Raw genomic sequence first — 19,347 nt, 5'->3', positions numbered from 1 at the left:
GTGTGGATCACAAATGGCTTAACAGATCCACACTGCTTGCCTTTTCTGCCTTTGAGTGTTTGTCATATGGTCTCCTGAGAAAGTGAACATAAATTTGTTCTCTAGCTTGTTTTCTAGACATAGTCTGTTTGTTAACAATGCTTTACTACCTCTGAAGGTTAAGCCACAATGCGAGGATAAACTTTACATTTTCAGACAATTTCAGTCATTTGCCCTAAATAATAAATAACAGACAATTAATAACCAACTCAGGTTATCAGAAATAAATTATTATATGCTATATATACACCTAAAAGCCTGCAAAAAAATGGCTTTTATTGCTCTCTGCTCTCATCAGAACTGACTAACAGGTGTTGCGGAATAAACACACGCTCTGCTTCGGGGGTTCAGGCCAGGCAGGAGCAGTTTATTGCTATAGCTGTAAGAGAGAAGGCAGAGCAACAGGCGCTCAGCTCCCCATCCATACTGGCTTAAAATAAAAGTGAAGGAGCCTGATACGGCAGAGCAGCGTCTGTGCAGCAGGAAGCCTTGTCACAGCAGATGTACCCTCTGCTCCGCATAACTTGGAACCTGCAGCGCTGTCCGTGCATCTCCTCAGCCCATCCTGCTCTGCTTGTGACACTGCTGTGTCCTTGGCCAACTTTTAGACCGAGTGAGTCCTGCTGCTGCATAGTCACCTGTTGTGATCAAAAACAATTTCACTCGCAGTGTTTGCCTGGTTAAAAGTTTTTTTTCCAATTTTTTCTGTTACATCATAAATGAACTATACGTGCACATGAAATCACGAGTTCTATGTTTTTCTGCCCATCTAAATAACTTTAACTATACTCATTCAGGAAAGAAGGCATTCACACTGCATAACTGGGAATCTGCCTTAGGTTGCTTGATGGAGAGACAGAGAAAGTGAAAGAAAAATCTGAGAATGTCAACCCTGAGAACCAGAGGGTCACTGGGAGTATGAGCATAACACCACAGAAAAGGGATAGACAGCAGGAAGGGCTCTTTCTCTGTGTAACAATTTTAACTGGACTACTGAGGCCTTTCCACATTAATTTGAACTACGAATGGGTATTTTTGTAATCGATCTAATACACTGTATTGGGTTTGTGTGGCAAGGTTTTGGTAGCAGGGGGTTGCAGGGGTGCCTTCTGTGAGAAGCTGCTGGAAGCTTCCCCTGTGTCTGACAGAGTCAATACCAGCCGACTCCAAGACGGACCCGCCGCTGGCTAATCAGCGATAGTGGCAGCACCTCTGGGAGAGCATATTTAAGAAGGAAAAAAGTTGCGGGGCACACAGAAATGGCAGCTGGACAGAGGAGTGAGAATATGTGAGAGACACAACCCTGCAGACCCCCAGGTCAGTGCAGAAGGAGGGGGAGGAGATGCTCCAGGCGCCGGAGCCGAGATTCCCCTGCAGCCCGTGGTGATGAAGACCACGGTGAGGCAGGCTGTCCCCCTGCAGCCCAGGGAGGTCCACAGGGGAGCAGATCTCCACCTGCAGCCCAGGGAGGACCCCACGCCGGAGCAGGGGGATGCCCGAAGGAGGCTGTGACCCCGTGGGAAGGACCCACACTGGAGCAGGCTCCTGGCAGGATCTGTGGAGAGAGGAGCCCACGCTGGAGCAGGTTTTCTGGCAGGACTTGTGACCCCACGGGGGACCCACGCTGGAGCAGGGTGTGCCTGAAGGACTGCAGCCCGTGGAAGGGACCCACGCTGGAGCAGATCGTGAAGGGCTGTCTCCTGTGGGAGGGACCCCACGCTGGGGCAGGGGAAGAGTGTGAGGAGTCCTGCCCCTGAGGAGAAAGGAGCGGCAGAGACAAGGGGTGACGGACTGCCCACAACTCCCATTGCCCGTCCCCCTGTGCCACTGGGGGAAGGAGGGAGAGTATTTGGGAGTGGAGTTGAGCTGGGAAGGAGGGAGGGGTGGGGGAAGGCGTTTTAAGGTTTGCGTTTACTTCCCATTATCCTTGTTTTGATTTGATTGGTAATAAATTAATTTCCCCAAGTTGAGTCTGTTTTGCCTATGACAATAATTGATGTGTGATCTCTCCCTGTCCTTATTGTGACCCACGAGCCTTTTGTTGTATTTTCTCTGCCCTGTCCAGCTGAGGAGGGCAGTGATAGAGCGGCTCTGGTGGGCACCTGATGCCCAGCCAGGGTCAACCCACCTCAAATACTAACTAGACTAAGCTGACAGCACGTTCTTAGTTCCATACACGTGCCCATACAGGTAGTTGGATATACACCCTCTTCGTCCCACCAAGAGTTGGAGTGTAACAGAAAGGAGAACAGAGAGCTTTAATTTACCAGGCATTCCCCCTGCAGCTCCCATCAACAGGCAATCGTTTGGCTTGAAAAGTCTGTCAGATCTGATCCCAGTCTGCTGAAGCTCTGCTCTGAACATATCTGCATCACTGGACTGAGGAGGTGGTAGGATAACTTCAAGCTTTTTTTGGCTGTTATGAAAAACTCCAGTATTTTTTACATAAATGAGTTGAAACTGAACACTGCTTTTATCTAGATGGTAAGGTTAATCAGAGTTTCTAATTTGAAATTGGGCACTGAATGACACGCACCTTTCTCACGCGCTCTGTTTCAAAGTTACTAGCTAAAAGCCCTGTGTTAAGTGGTGCTTTAAGCAAGAAATTAAGTACAACATAGGCCTACACAGGCCGCAAACCAATGCTCAGATTCCAAATACAGTCTTTAGTACATTTTTTTTATCATATGGTTAATGGATCCATTGTGATGCATCACAAATTAAAAAAATGGATAGTAATTTAAATAGGGAAGAACATAAAAAGTGAAAAAGAAGAATAAAACACAACCTGCAGTTTCTTACTGATGATGTAAGAGAACTTCAAGCTTTATTTCCTATCATCTTCTACACAAAACTGAAATTGAAGTAGTTTTGAATATATGGACAATCACAAGAAACTGTTTTGAGGTAAATGACATAATTTCACCTAAAACAAGTTGTGTCTATTTTATTAAAATAACATTACCTTCAGAATCCTCAGGGAGGCAATGCTTGCTCCTTTTTGTACATTCATGGCTAAATCATTCCCATTCATTTTCAATTTGTGGACCCCGTCTATATGCTGCCCACATGCTGTTTTACTTTTGGGTTTTAATATCGAGTGAATCACATAAAACCTCTGGTGGGAAATCCTACCAGCTTGCAGAGAAAACCTACCAAATCAGAAAATAATATGCCAAATCTACAGACAGGCTGATAGCCTGAGAGGCATCTGTCTCCATATTTGTGCTGGTGTTTGTTATAAAGAAGGGGTATATGGAGGTCCAAAGAGAGACTCGGAACTTTATTAACATACGTAGGGATCTCGTCTTCAGGCAGGGATTTGCTGTTGGGCCAATACTCCAGCAGTGTTATGAAGCTGCCTATTAACACCACACTACTGTTGAAGCAGTGAGCAATTACAAAATCTCAGAAGAGCCCCAAATGAACGCTATACGTTGGTCCCTAGCATGCTGAGATTTAAAAAACCAGACAGGTTAACGCCTGTGCAATCAACAGAGAATCCACCATCATCAACAGCTCTCTGGAGCCAGGCTCACGCCTGTGTGTGAAGCCCAAGGAGATGGGTTGCACCAAGTACTGAGCTGTCTCCTTGATGCTTAATCCATGTCAGAGTTCATTCTGTCCCAGCCAAAGCATGCCAACAAAAAGCAGGTTTTATTTAGAAAGCCCAGGCCATTTCCAGCAGCAAACATTTAGACGTCTCCAGGGTGACGTGGCAGCTCAAGGAATTTGAGCCATCTAAGACTAAAATTCAAAATAGTCGAAAACCAGTCCATTTGCGTAAATATCTCCCTTATTTTCTTTCTAACTCCCATGAAGTACCTCTTTGCTTCATTAAGCTCCAGAGAATGATTTTTAAAAAAATTAAGTTTAAAAAGTGCAAAAAGTAATTCCATAAAGGGAGTTGCATTGAGTGCAATAGATGGGCTCAGAACACCCCAAAGCATTAACATTTCATGGATCTATAAAACTGTGAACAATTAAACAAGGTTGAGAGTTTTGCAGATGGAGAACTCAGCCTACTCGGTACACTAACAGTGTCATTACAAAGCCTGTCTCTCAAGAAACCCTCTCTCTCTAATTTGAGTCTATTGATAGTAGCCTCTGACTTTTCCTGGAGAGAGAAGTTGGGCAGGATGGGAAGAACGTGAAGCCACGTGGTGATATTCCAAACTGACCTACCCACCTAATTTCAGCTCCTGGAAAACAGATCTTCGGGTTCTCTGATTGGTTTCCATTCATACGTGCAATTTCATCAGTAAAAACTGAGGGCAGAGCATGTCATTTTGTTAATCATTTCAAACTGGAAAACTTGTAACTGCTTTGGCCTTTTTAAAGTGGCTGTTTCAGCAATCCTTTTTGTTCAAAACAGGCAGGTGAAAGCAGAAGCCAGGACAGACAATCCATCAGGGTTTGATAAAATAACTAGAGCTTAATTTTAAACAATCAAGTCCAGATCTTTCTCTTTTATGAAGACAAACCAATTCACACCACAAAAGGTTTGCTACTCTATCTAGGCAGGTAGAATCACCCTGGAAAATACCCTGATGGTGTAACAGGCCAACAAAAAATGGGAGCATAGCTCCAAGATGCTGCTTTTTGTAGAAACATAGTTTAAAAAAGGTACGTACGTCCAAACAGTATTCCAGCAAGGGATGGCTGTATGACTGAGCGTACAGTGGAATACTTCTGCCAACACAGCATGCTAGGATACACTCAGAAAAGAACTTTTAGTATAAAGGAAGCTATACAAGAAAAAAAAGAAATAGTTTTTCCTAGAATAACTTATTCCAGCATCCTGTTCATCTACAGGCAGACAGACACAGTTAAACTGTTCCTCAATACTGATGACAGGTGTCTTTTCCTGGAGTAAATATATGTTTGTCAGGGATTTTTCAAATACCTGATAATGTAGCTATGAAGTCAGAAGCCTGTCCTAATAAAGAAACAATTGCACGTTCGCTGTCTCCTATATTGGGGCGGGGAGAAGTGCTAGAGCTGAGTATTCTAACCTGAGATCAATTTTGATGGCTAGTGGTTTGTCTCAAAGGGCCCGAGATTGCTGGCATTAATTTCTTAGCAGTTGAGGCAGCTTTTCATGTCTTAGTTTAGGAATCGGAGAAGGTGTGGAGGAGGAGAACACTTGAACGTTCTCTAATACACAGTTTGGGATGGGCCACACGGTCGATGTTCATGTGCGAACACAAGAAAGCAAAAATCTGCAAATGATGACAGAAACCTGAAAATCCCAGTTTTAATAGACAAAGTATTTCACACAAAATAGGATTTTAGTGTTTGGAACGTGTCTGGATGAGAAATCTACTTATGCAATTTCTGATTACTGAGAATTATACAGATAAAGCTTTCCATATGGTGAAAATCACTATACTTTCTTCACTTATTTATGGACATTGACATTTTACAGCTCTTCAAATGCTGTAAAACTGACACTGTGTGGGGGAGGTACAAGTATTATTTTTATACAAGTGATGAGTATTTAACAGAAGCAAACACCTTCAGCTATTAATGATTCTGATTTTGCTTATTCAAATGCAGTTTGATTGGACAGTAGAGAGTAACAACAGAATTAAAATCAGGCTCACATTCTGGCACAAGAAAAAATTATTCTTTAAGTCACATTAGCAGAACAGAAGATTTTCCATGTAAATGGCTTAGTGAGTTTTTCTTTCTTTTTTTTTTTTTTTTTTTATTTTGTTTCAAAATCAGCATAGCTGTAGATTTTTGGTCTTGGAAAGCTCTAGTATTTCCCCTGTGAATTTCATATACTTTAAAGGTCAGCGTTCTAGAAAAATTCTAAATGCAACGGGATTTTCTGTTTGCTGTGAAGATTTTTGGGTTGGAATGTTTTTGCATTGAAACAGCTGGGATCCTTTTCTCACAGTGTAGCTTTTTTTGTTTTCTTTTATTTAATCTATTTCCCATTCATTTTCTTACCAGATTTATTATCAATTCTTCTACTGTCAAACTTTGCTTACTTTTGTCCTTCTTCCACCCCAGATATTCTGTGCTCATTTTAATGCAAGTAAAATAAGTAGAGTCTATCCATAAAATCCCCATAGCCCTCACAATCACCCAAATGCCCAGTGTCCCAGACAGCACACAGCTTCAACCTGCGGCAAATTAATTTCTACAGAGCCTTAACAGAAGCCTTCACGACAGACATCTGTCACAGCGCCTGCTGCGCACAGGTATTACCAATACTACCAGGCATTTTTCATTGACCTAGCTGGCTGTGTTAGACTCACTTTGGTCAATGTGATGTCCGGAATGCCAGCAGCTGCGTCTGCAACTGGAATCAACGGACACTTTGCTCTGCATGGTTTCACTTCAGAGGAGAGAACCTCTGGGAGGGCTAGGAGACGGCAGTGGTAGTCGGACTCTGAAAAGGCACAAAAATCACAATGCGTATCAACGCCAGCTCTTTGCACCAGAGCTGACCCTGCCAGCGGCAGAAATGAAGACAGAGTTGAACGCCCCAGGCTACAGAACGAGCACAAAGTTGCAAAAGGGCTAAAGGCCAAGGCAGCACCAAAGAAAAATCAACACTAAATGCAACCAAAGCCATCGCATCACTGGTGCTCGCGGAAAACAGTCTCATAAGGTTTTGCCTCAGGTGTGGCTGGAAGGAACAGCTGTCAGCAGTGATTGTCTTGGTGCTGAAGGACGGCCTGAATAACTCGGCATTAGTCTGCAGCCATCACCAAGGCCTCCAGAGATGCAGTGTGCTGGAATCCAGAAAAAGCAGGTAAGAAGGCTAGATGGCTTGTAAGGCACTTCTCGTTTGGTCTTTCTTAAGCTAGCAGCTTTCAAAGATACCAAGGACAAGGCAGAATGATCCAGCACAGATACAACAAGCCAGCCTCCCGGATCTGAAGACTTAATCCTTCTGGCATGAACCCCACAACTTGGAAGCTACTGTGCTTCATCTGTGATATAGACGACCAGTGGAATTTCTCAGGCACGTTGTTTTAAGCTGTGACAATACAAATATGTCTGGAGTGAAAGTCTTATGATGCAACATGACTACCACAAGTGGCACAGAAATATGCTTTTGAAATCAAAATACAATCAAAAGGAGTCAGACACCAAGTATTGCAATTCAGTGAGGAAATGAGAAGAACTGAAGGTTCAGCGTACGTGTTACCCCTTGTGTCATGCACAGAGCATAAAGAACATGCCAGCAACAGATACTGCAAAGACAGTGGATGGGTGAACTAAGAACTTCCTTCTATAGATAAGCAATAGAGTAAGGCAATTTGATCAGAAACAAAGTATTTATACAATATTTTGTATAAATTGTGTAACTACACAAAATACACAATTTATATTTTATAAAATGCGTGCTTTTGCTACAAATTTTGAACTGTCAGTACCAGCTATTCCAACCCAGAATTTTACATTTCCAGTGAATATTTAAAAAACGTTAGTGAATTGATTTTACTTCTTAGGTGTCTTTATCAGGGAGTCTAGAATAGGACGCATAAGATCTAAGGGAGGTTCTTATAAAATTCCATTCACACCAAAACCAGCCAGTAGGTTTTCAGACATTAATCTGAAGCAGATATGAGAACAAACTGGCAAGGCAGAGTAAGCTAAAGCTTGTGTCTAAATGAAATTGAAAGTATGATGCTACAGGATGGATACAACAGGCAATAGCAAAGGCAGCATGCAGCCTGTCTGTTGAAGACAGCAGCACCTAATCAAGCAGGACTGCAGGAAGGGGATGACTTTTCTTTCTTTAATGAACAACTCAGCACACTGCAGAGCAGAACCTCCAGGAAACATAAGATCCATCAACAAGAGCTGAGAGCCCACAGCTCCCACAGCAACTCAGAAACTGATGAGAGGACCAAGAAACACAACTTGGTCTTCAGGTGCCAAAAAAGTTTACAAGAACTAGAAGAAATTGTAAAGTGCTTGCTGCAGCTGAAAGATGCTGAACTGACTGAAGACAAGCCCAAAAGTGTAGATGTGCCTGCAAGGACCCAACACGCAGGAGAAAGAATTAGGTGTAAACTGTATGTTGTTCAATTCACTCCCAGTTAACAATTTCATTATCCAAGTTCACAGCTGCCTTCAGCAGACTAAAAGCCTTTTGACCTTTTCATGATCAAAAGAAAAAGGAAAAAAGACTGACACCACATCAAAGCTCTGGCAGAGTCTAGGTCCCACTACAATGAGAATGTGCATTAGCAAAGCTCACCCCTTCATGTGGTTATAATTGGGGTGGGGAGGGTGGGGGGTGGTAAAAATAGAAGTTTTCAATGGATTTTTAAAACTACCTCCCCAGCCCCCAGTGCATACCAGAAAATTCCGGAGAGATGCAATACACCCTCGTTCCAGTGGCCAGAACTACAGTGTTATGGGCAGTTCATTTAGTGAAATAACCTCATAGGTAATTTCCTCCTGCCCCCCAAAGTAGTATTTATATAAGCTAGAAACAACAGTTCATTCTGCGTTATTTAAAAAGACCATAAAGAACACAATGGTGTTTGCTTCTTTTATTATGAAAGATACAAAAACACAGAGTGTAGTGAAGCTATCATTAAAAATGTGAACTTTTGTTGAACCAATTTTCTATTTACATACACAAAATTCCCCAAGTGGAACAATATCAAATGTGAGACACATTATCAGAATATACCATATATACAAGTTCAGAGATTTAATATCTCTGTTACTCTATACATGATTGTTACACAAAAAGTCAGTTCCTACCTGTCTTACACAAGTATTTTAAATTAAGCTTATGAGACTACTCAAGCAAAATAAAGCAGAATCTGGGCAAAGTTCTGCTATCTGAACAGTTACTTTATAAATATAGTACAAAATAATAGAGCCAGGTTTTCAGCCAGGCTCAATCTTCTGTTGTGTCAGTCAGCCCATGCTGCACATTCATGGAAGTAAAATAATGGAAACTATTACTGATTTTTATTGACACCAAACCAGAAATATCTCAGAGTCAGATGCACTGGTTTTCAGATCACTGACCAGTTATTAGGAAAAGCAAGGCTTTTTATTTATTTTTTAAAAACTCTTCCGTCAAACCGAAAAGCCAAATAAAATACTTGAGCTTGCTTTGTGTGATCAGGCATTCTGTTAAAAAAAAAATAAATAAAAAGAGGACACACCACTTTGTATTGTTTTTAACTGGAACCAACTACTGCTTAGTAAAATAAGGCACTTCTTCCTTCAGATCAGTCCACTTCCTTAGACTTTAGTTTAGCTCCATTTTACACAGAGAAGTGATTTCAGCTATGCCACTTGTGACAGCAAAAGGGATGTTGTTAAGAACTGTTGCTCTCCAAGCATGGAGGGCCTCAACAATACCTTCCGGATTGCTTGAACCCAAGTCACAGAGTGAATATATGGCTGCCAGCTGCACGCCCCAGGGAACACCTGCAAAAAGTTAACACAAATCACCTTATAGAAACTTTGATATGCAATAATGTTTTTGGGGAAACCTGAATCTAAAGAAACTATTAGTTCAAGAATTGGAATTAAAACACATCAACAATTGGGATGCCTAAAGCCAGAAAGTAGCAAGATGACAACCTGCACGCAAATTCTGTAACATCTCATTTTATACTAGCACTTTGCACTTTATTGAATTCAGCAGGTTTTCAGTATTCAAAGGGCATGAAAAATTTGAGCATCGAGTGATTTTACTCTAGTTAAGGGTGATCAGACTTTTATGAAAACAGTCAGGTTTAGACAGAGTCTGAAACAGACACAGACATACACCACTTACTTGGAAGAACTTGAGATTGCAAGGAAAAGAAGCTATACAAGTGGTTCTAAACAGCTCCCTAACATCAACCAATGCACTTTGCAGTCTCACTGCAAAAGGTACTTGACATCCAGAATAACTTAGCAATACAGATCTCTGCTCCCTAATTGCCCAGCTTTGTCTCAGTCAGTAATTTGGACCGTCTTGCAGCCCCCTCCCAATACAGCAATCTTGCTGCGCAGGTAACAAATTAGCTATTACTGCTCAAGTTAACATCACCCTTTTAAGTTCTCTGAGGCAGCTGGTATGCTGTTACATGAAGCAGTGTAATTCCAAGGTGGCTGAAACTATCTCAGAATTGTTCTCTGTCTCAAACAAAAAGTAATACACATGCCTCATTAACTTCAGAAGAGAAAGGGACTGAAAGCGAAAACTTGTCCCGTTATGCACTAACAGGCTTGTGTTTTGGCATGTGTGTCTCAATTCGTGCGTGTTCTATTTACATTGGCAAAACTTCACATTGCAGATGTTATACTAAAGTTCCTCTAAATAGGCATTACCTTACCTTCCTCTTTTGCATGCTGTACAAACAGTCCTATTACAGAACTAATATTCTTCACTGCAGCAAGATATCCTTCCTTCAAACCTATTTGGCCCAATCGACCTGAAAGAAAAAAAGATTATTCTGTATCTGACATTCAGACAGTCAACTTCCTAATTTTCAGACTTACACTGATTGTCTGTTGAAGTACCAACAGAAAATGCAAATTTCAATTACAAGAACGAGCCATTCTTGTTACCATGTTGTCTTGGGAACAACAGCTGTCCTATTCCTTTTGTGACTAAAGACCCCAAGGAATTTTTCATCAGATTGATCCAACCTCCCACAGGTTTACGATCTGTAAGTGTAAAACTCAAGGAATGCAATTTCTGTTTAACAAACAATATTATATAGCCTACACATTGAAAATATCAATTGAAACCCAAAGTTTATCTATTTAACTTGGAGGCCATCTAGATCCCAAATAAATGAATCTAACCTAAAATTGCAGAAAGAGGTATTATGTTGCATATAAAACGTTATTTTATACACTTTACTATAAAGCCTACGTAGCTACAGATGATTTCATTTTAAATACATAAAACATGTTGATATTTGTTATTGTGAAATCAGAGTAACATCTCTCAAAACTTATGTACATGCTTTCCACAGGCTGACAAACAGAAAATATCTGCATAGGATTGTAAAAGTTTGGCTTTTAAGGTGAAAATTTTTGAAGAAAGTGGGGAGAAAAAACCCCACAAACAAACCTGCAAAAATACTTCAATTCACTTTCCAGGCAGGCTGACACTTTCAAAGGACATACTTAGACAAAGCAGAAGTTCAGCCAAGAATTTAGATTACTTACCTATTAGCCTAAGTGTCAATGCTATAACAGTATCCGGAATGGACTGAGCAGTTTCATGCCCCTTTCTCTTCTTTACCCATTTATCCATAGAAGGCCAAAGCACTTTGCTGTGAAAGACAAAACGAATTTGAAACACTGATACTGCATGAAAGGGTGGTACAATATTTATAAAATACTGAATACAAATGGTTCTTCTGTTTACCATGTATTTCCATAGCTCTACTTCCATCTTTAATTCACCTTCTAGGGAAACTCATAATATTCCAAGCATCCACAACTCCGAGTAATGTAAAGAAGGTTTTAAACCCAAACTATCAAAGCTAACTTTCTGGAGGAATCATTCCTGAACAGAATAATATTCCTGTTCATCTTCCATTCATTTCCCTGCAACATTCGGCATCTCTACCTAAAGTCAAGGACTCACTTCACTGACTTCACAGATGTATGTGAAATTGCGTTACTTGCAAATGTCATGCTGAGATGTTATGCAAGCTCTTTATATGACTGAAAATTCAGTTTGCACGTTACAAGTAGGATTTGATGCATGTTTTTAAACCTGAAAGGACATAAGACTTTTTTCATCCTTAAAATGATGCTAATAGACTTAGCTACCTGTTATCAGCACAACTCCACACGCTCAACTCTGTATGGCTTTACTTAAAATGACATACCTTTCACTGAAGCTAATTTCCATTAATTGTAGAAGTATTTCACTAAAAATAACTTTACTATTTGAAAACATGTAACTTTTATAGAAGAGTTGATGATGGTTTTAAGTTATTTGCATTTACTTTATACTCAATGATTACATTATGTCATAGTTAAACAAATGTCATATTTTTTGAGATTCTACTAGGTTATGTAACCTCTACACAGAAAACAGAGGCTGTCAGATCAGTGTAGGTATCAAAATGAGGTCTTCCAAACCAAGTATGGTAGCACTCCATGCACTGGATTATAGGGTTCAAAGAAAATTTAAGACACCGAATCTAAGTATTACAATGATTTTAGAATTAAAATCAGACTGAAATCAGGGTACTGTGCTAATGAGTAAGGTTACATTTCACTTTCAGCACTGAAGGAGTGCTATTTACACATCAAAAGTTCCACCCTCATGTTCTAGTGATGGGGGGGAGGGGAATTCAACAGTTAAGTTCAGAGAAAGACAATCAATCATTTTGCTTCGTTGACAAACGATCCATCTCAAAATCTTCACAGCTGTCCACATATAGCTATTTTAAAAGCAATTCTTTATTAGAATGGTTCAAACAGGGTTAATTTCTTGGACCAGCACCATAAAATCCTACACTTCCTCATTTTAAGATAGAATGAGTAATCAATAAGGCACACAAACACAGCAGTCTAGCTCTCATCAGGTTAAACCGCCCTCATTTCTAAGTATCTATGCAATGTTTTATTATGTTAAAAGCAAATCATAAAGTCAAAAATTTGGAAAAAAAAACCCAACACCAAAACAAACCACAAAAAAAACCCCACAGGAAAACATTTGAAAGAACTGTTTGCCACAATACCTTATAACATTGTCGTGTGTCCAGTCCCACTTCAGGCGAGAGCAGAGTAGATCAACAGCAAATATGTATTGCCAAGCATCTTCACTCAGATCTTCTCCATAATGCTCACTCAGTTGAAATTCTACTTTTGGACATGACTGCATTTCTAAAAGCAGGTTTGAGACCATAATACCAGCATCTAAAGAGGAACTCTGGAATTTTAGAAGGTGATTATCTTAATGCATGAAAAGTTATCAACCCAGAACCAAACTCTTTACATATATTTGATTCTGACTGTCCACAGCATCTTGCACCATAAATTCAACTTTGGCTTTGACTTCACACAAACAAAAGGAGTATATAAACTAAAATCTTCAAGTACTCAGTATTGTTTTTTTTAAATGCTTTTACTAAAAGGAGAGTTTGGAAAAAAACCCCACAAACCACAACAAAACCTACAAACCCTACATCCACTCTCTTCTCTCCTACAATTTGGGGATTTTTGTTTCTCTCAATGAAGCTTTAAGATCAGAAGAGTGTTTTCCAATGCAAGATTAGACTAGTCCTGCTCACTTTGTAAGTTTTGGGTTTTTTTTGTTTGGTTTCTTTTTAAATGATTTTCTGATGCTGAAATTTGTTACTCTTTATTGTTCATTAGGGGCTAATTTCCAAGCAAGTACTTTCAATAGTTGAGGTAGCAATAACTGAAAACATGTCACGTGAAACAATTCTGCTAATTAAATAGCTAGGGCAAGCAAGGAAATTTAAAAACAAACATCCTTTGAATATCTGAAATATTAAGAAAAAAGTCTAGGCTCATCACATAAACATGGTGGGTGCTCAGCATATCTTCTCGGTACAAAAGCTCATATCATTGGCAATTTCTCCAATGGTGCAAGTCACTAAAATGGCATACTTTGACCAAGAATTAAATACCCATTCTACATGAGCTTTACTTTCATAAGTAGAATAATATTCTCATAAAATTACACGTATAACAGACTGTCAACCACAATCCACTTGAAATTTTGCCCGGTATTTCCACCTAAGTAAAAAACATCTTACAGATAGGATGATGTCATCTCCTATCATCAATGCAGAAATTCCTGAGGTCCTTCTCCCCAGCTGCAGCAGCTCTCTTATTTCATAAAGATCCATAAAGAAAGTAGGTAGTGCGAGTGCACAGAATTAATACTTCCAGGAACATTTACTGAGGCCTACTTATGTACTCTTGCCGTAAGATTGAAACCTGTGACCTAATAGAATGGAGAATACACATTCTTTGCTAAACAGGGATTACAGTACAGCATAACCCTGAATACCAGAGCTTAATGCTACATCAGAACCATGATTGTATCAAAAAAGAAACATACAAATCCATGCCCTCTTAACTCACTCCACTGTTAACCTGCACTAAATCAGGAGGTTTATAGGGGCTGTAATTCCGGTGGTACCATATTAAATTCAGAGCTGGTTTCAGACCTTAAAAAATAAAATCATGCTTTTTCCAGTGGGTACAACACCTAAAGGCTATGCTGGCAGCAGTAAGCCTAGCTACAGTCCCCAAGACAGTTGTGGAGTAGCATGGTAGGATAGGGAATAGGTGAGCTATGAATCAAGATTATTTTGTTCACTTGCTATTTGGAAAACTAGAGCACTTCCACCAAGCAAGCCTGGCATCAATATGGGGTTTTCAAAACTACCGGGGCTCTAGCCTTCAAGCAAACACACCAGCCCGTTACACAAACTCCTTCTCCAGAAGGAAAGTACCTCCAGCTTTCCATCTGTGTGACATAAATTTGCTCCAACTGATATCAAGCACGTCCCAATTCTTCCTCTTTGCAACATCCCTTTCAGGATGGTAATATGTGCCTGCTGACAACTGACAGAAATTAAATGACTTGCCCAAGGGCTCAAAGACTTGAAGTCAAATCTCAAAAGTCCTTAGGTCCTTAACATTGGTCATCCTTCTGCCATCACTGCCGTTTTGTACTGATCATGCCAACTGCTTATGAAACTAATTGGCTGATATTTTTTTGGTGATAAATGGATATTTACAGCCTACCTCACAGAAAGATCGCGAGTAAAAAGAGACAGGCTCATCTTGAAATCAACTGTGATAATTACCTATTACACAGAGAACTATGAAAGACAGACAAGCCCAGTACACATTAAAAAAACCCAACAAAACAAAACAAAACCACCACCTCAAAGAACATCAGTCACAGTTCCACAGAGGGACAGAACTCTCTAGTTCAAGCACACTCCAGCCAGAGTTTGAAAACAATATTCACTTTTAATGTTTCACAGAGGGATTAGTATTTAATAGGGAAAACAAGAAACGTGTTGTATTCTAGTACGGTCTAGACAACCACAGGAAGGCGGCCAGAAGCAGCATTACTTGTGCAATTGCACAGACTTCAGGGCAGATTCACAGGGTGTCTTCACACCCTTCATCAGAAGTAAGCTGCTTGATTTGATTGAGACAGCAAAGCGACCAATGCAGACAAAAGCTGATCCTGACAATGAAAGCAGACCATACCTGTTCCCAGTTGAGATAAGCACTAAAACAGGCCAGCATCTCCTTGCTTGCACTCTGCCTGACAACTAATTGCATAGCTTTTTTAATTGCACCTTGGAAGACAAGTATGTCAGACCACACATTTATGATAAATAAAATCAATTTTTCTGAGTCTGGAAAGTCTAAGGAAGAAAAGAGAGAACAAAGTAAGTTTTTTACATTTAAAACCAGAAAAATAAATACTTAGGCATTAAAAGCTAGTAATAAAAGCAAGATAAATAGGAAAGAAGGCAAAGAAGTCACGTAACAACTGCAGCCCAGGGAAGGGGAGTCATATGAGCACATCTCAGTCCCCAGATTAAAAAAGAAAAAAAGACCCAGAAAAAAAAAAAAACACATCCCCCCCCCCCCCCCCGCCCCAAGCCACCTCCCCCATTGTAATTTCACTTTTTTTTTAAAGGGGGGGCAGCAGGGGAGGAAGATGCTTCCCTGGACTTCGCTGTGTAACAACAGTGCAAAAGGACCGTTCCTTTAACATTTTGGGGTTAGTCTGCCTTCATTCTTCTTACCACACTTTAGTTCACTAAGGAGAATGGTCTTGGAGCATTGAAACTGGATTCTTTTAGGATGAAATTAAACTGGAAGATGCACTCCAGAAGCCTACCTAATACACTCCAGTCACAAATGAGCACTGTGATCACTGGATCAAACTAGAGCTAGTCCAAAAGAAATAAAAATAATCCTGAGATGCATAATAAGGTGAAAATAGGGTCTTCAGTACAAATCCACAGTACTTGCTAACACCTTGCACACATACACTTATGGAATCCACATGAAAAAAACAACACCAAAACCTCTGCAAAGAGCTTTCATGCAATTCAAATATGAAATCTGATATTGCTCAGCAGTTTTCCCAGACTCTGTCAGGGAAATTATACATTATACAAGTTATAAGTGAGCGTATATGAATGATGCATGTCAAAATTTATACTTCCATAAACACAAAAAGTGTGCTACTGATATAGTTGAAGAAACCTCATTCATTAAATTAATTCAAAGCAAGCGTCTGACAACTATATATCCAGAACTATACAAGTAAGAGAGGATAGAGTTCCAGGCCATCAAAGGGAAGTTAATAGACCCTTCTGAACACCAAAGCAGAGATCGTCAAGGCAAAATATTAAGATAAAACATGAGCGTGTAGACTGCAAGCAATAAAAAGCACATTGGAATAAGCAAGAAGCAGCTATTACGATCATGCATGAAATGCAATACTGCAATACATATGCCTGAAACACTATTGTCACTATAAAAAGCTATAAAAAAACCAATGAAAACTGAAAAGCTAAATGTGTCTTCCCTTTTCACTTCAGCATGACTTCTACATTTTTAGAAACATCTTAAGAACTAGAGAGCATATGAAAATACATCAAATCAAGAAGCTTTAACGGATTCACTGAGCATAAAGAATTTATAGAGTTGCACCCAGTGTCTTGGATGGACCTTCTCTACTCTGAAGCCCCTCATCACATGAACGAAGAATGAACTTTTTGTCAGAACAAGGACTGTTGCTAAACTAGAATTATCTACATGCTGCAACTTGAACTGCTGCCCATGAATTTGGAACATTTAAAAGACTCACTCAGTGATGATTAAGAGTTAAAGGGGCATCAACAGGAGAAAAGAAAAAATTAATAAAGGAGGGGAACAGAGGAGGGGTAAAAGGAAAAATAACCAAAGAAAGGTAACATTGAACTTATAGTCATTTAAGGCAGAATACCTGAAAGGAGAACAGAACAAGAAAGGATGGACAAGAAGTCAAGAAAACAGATTATGCCAGTCTAATGAAGTAGTACTAACTGTTTATAGTCAATTTGGCAATTGTGTGGCTGGCACGTAGCTCACACTCGTGTTGCCATAATTCTGGTGGGAATTAATACGAGAAACTACATGATAGAGAAAACCCTAAAATTAATGCATTGTAAACAAATAAAAATAAACAAAATTTAAAAAAATATTAAGCATTGTTTGTAATGCTTAATATGTGTTTATACCTGTTCACACTTAAAAAATAACAATAAAACCACAGAACAACCACAACAGGAATTCATGCAACTGAAAGTATAGAACAGAAAATCATTCAACAAAAACCTGCATTTAGCTACTTAAGTTTGGATCTTACACAGAAAGAGAAAGGAAAAAATGGGAATGCTTAATATTTGCAAGAGCCCCCCAAAAGACCAAGTACCAACGTACTGCAAAACAAAAGGCTTAATTGTTAGTTTAGACTAAGAAAAGATATCTGACAAGTAATAGTTTCTGACATGGTGCAGTATTAAAACTATTAACATGAAAAAAGTGAAAGGAGAGTTATGATGGACTGCATGAAGGACAGAAAAACAGGGGAGAAAACAGGAATTCCAAAAAGAACCCAGGCAAAAAACCCCAATCAAAAATTTCCCAACACAACAAAAAAAAGATAATTAAGAACGAAATAATATCAAAATCCTTACTAAGATGAAAAAAAGAGAAAAAGACAGAGATGTTATATGGAAGATAACCACTAACTGAAGCAATGAAAAATTGCAGCATTTTGCTCCCCAGTGCTCTCAAATTTTATTTTAATTTGAAATACAGATACCAGTATACTGTTTTGAGCCCTGCATAGTTCAGTATTTTCAAACTAAGTGAAGTCCTTCCAGAACTAAGACAGACTCTTAATTTAGTACAGCGATAGTATATATGTATTACCTTTGTTACCAGGAACAAAAGGAAGGGGAGCGAGGGGAAGGGAACCAAAAATTTTAAAACCTCTCAACCAAGCAAGACTTTGGCTAATGGGAAGTAATAAAACTTTAAGAAGGACATTTTGTACAAATGCACTGGTTCTTGATCAAGGTATTGTTCAACTCCTGACACAATTTTAAGCCAATAAATGTTTTTAAATCACACTTGCTTTATCAATCAGTCCTTACTCAGTTAAAATAAGAAAATACTGATGAGCAAAAACTATGAAATTCCCCATTATCTTTTTGGAGATGGTGGAGCAAAAATGAAAGCACAGAGGATCCTAAATAAAATATTTCTTTGGAAAAATGAGACTACTAAGAGCCCAGGTCATCATTTTGGAGATGGTGGGGCAAAAATGAAAGCACAGAGGATCCTAAATAAAATATTTCTTTGGAAAAATGAGACTACTAAGAGCCCAGGTCATCACTAAACTGAGACACAGATGTGGAGGAACTGTGAGAAGGGCAATTTCTTCTAGAACAGTCTGTACTTCTGCACTATACAAAAAAAGTTCTAAGGAAAATGTCCCTTTCACAGGACTTTTGTTTGTTTTTACAATCATAATTGTTCTGGAACACTACAGCAAAGACACATGCCATATTTAAGATACAAGACCACTAAGCCATACTATACCTTCTTTAAGTAGGCTATAGCAGAAAACGCGGGCTCTTTCCAAATCTCCCAACTGTCGACAAATTCCTGTATAGACTCGACATAGAGCCTGATTGAAATTGTAATTTGTGGCATTCTTCTGAGCCTTGAGTTTATTGAGAATAACATGCAGGAAGGACTCTGCTAAATGCTATAAGGCACAAAAAATATTGTTAGACTATTATATACTTGACTATATTTGATAGCATTATAGTAGTATGACAAGTAAAAAGAACTACTATCTTATTTGCAGGAATACTGTTTGCATACATATAAAAATGCAGAAAAGTAAATCAGAGGCAACCAGTGAAAGAGAAAAGAGTGAGGAGTAACTTCCTGGAATAAACACGCCTTAAAAAGATGCAGAATAGGACTACTATTCTTGAAATATAAATTGTTTAGTTATGGGATTAAAAACTATCTTCCTTAAACAAAAAGTGAGGGGAGGAATAATGACAGGTAGAGGAACCCCAATAACCTAATCAGAGCAAATGGAGCACCCTGACTCGGCTAATCCCAGAGCTACCACAGGAAGAAAAACAGCCCCTTGTCCAGGTGTGGGACTTACTAGATGATGAGACAGCAGAGTCTCTCCCCAGATCCCCCTACACACTGCAGGAGTGGGGAAGGGGTGTTACTCTCTGCAGTAACATGGGACTCAACACGAGGTGC

General features: G+C 39.5%; 1 protein-coding gene across 9 annotated transcripts in view; it reads right to left on the bottom strand.

The window, feature by feature from the left end:
• Positions 1–597: 597 nt before the first annotated feature.
• The window catches only part of ICE1 (interactor of little elongation complex ELL subunit 1), a 43,994-nt gene continuing 25,244 nt past the window's right edge, over positions 598–19,347 (bottom strand). For 2 of the 9 annotated variants that reach the window (XM_049823706.1, XM_049823711.1), the window contains 6 exons: positions 18,658–18,826; positions 15,256–15,416; positions 12,735–12,925; positions 11,203–11,309; positions 10,359–10,457; positions 8,714–9,462 (listed from right to left, as the gene is read on the bottom strand). In XM_049823706.1, the coding sequence (XP_049679663.1) occupies positions 9,281–9,462; positions 10,359–10,457; positions 11,203–11,309; positions 12,735–12,925; positions 15,256–15,416; positions 18,658–18,826 (909 nt within the window). In that variant the 3' untranslated portion in view covers positions 8,714–9,280. Of the gene's footprint in view, positions 678–3,084; positions 4,308–4,487; positions 4,788–4,910; positions 6,443–8,713; positions 9,463–10,358; positions 10,458–11,202; positions 11,310–12,734; positions 12,926–15,255; positions 15,417–18,657; positions 18,827–19,347 lie in introns of those variants that run through there. The other 7 variants (XR_007508899.1, XM_049823708.1, XM_049823709.1 and 4 more) reach the window with 7 other exon arrangements.

Source organism: Accipiter gentilis, chromosome 20, assembly GCF_929443795.1.
Source record: "Accipiter gentilis chromosome 20, bAccGen1.1, whole genome shotgun sequence".
NCBI classification, from domain to species: domain Eukaryota; kingdom Metazoa; phylum Chordata; class Aves; order Accipitriformes; family Accipitridae; genus Astur; species Astur gentilis.
Note: the sequence above shows the minus strand (reverse complement) of the source record. Positions and strands in the feature narration are given on the sequence as shown.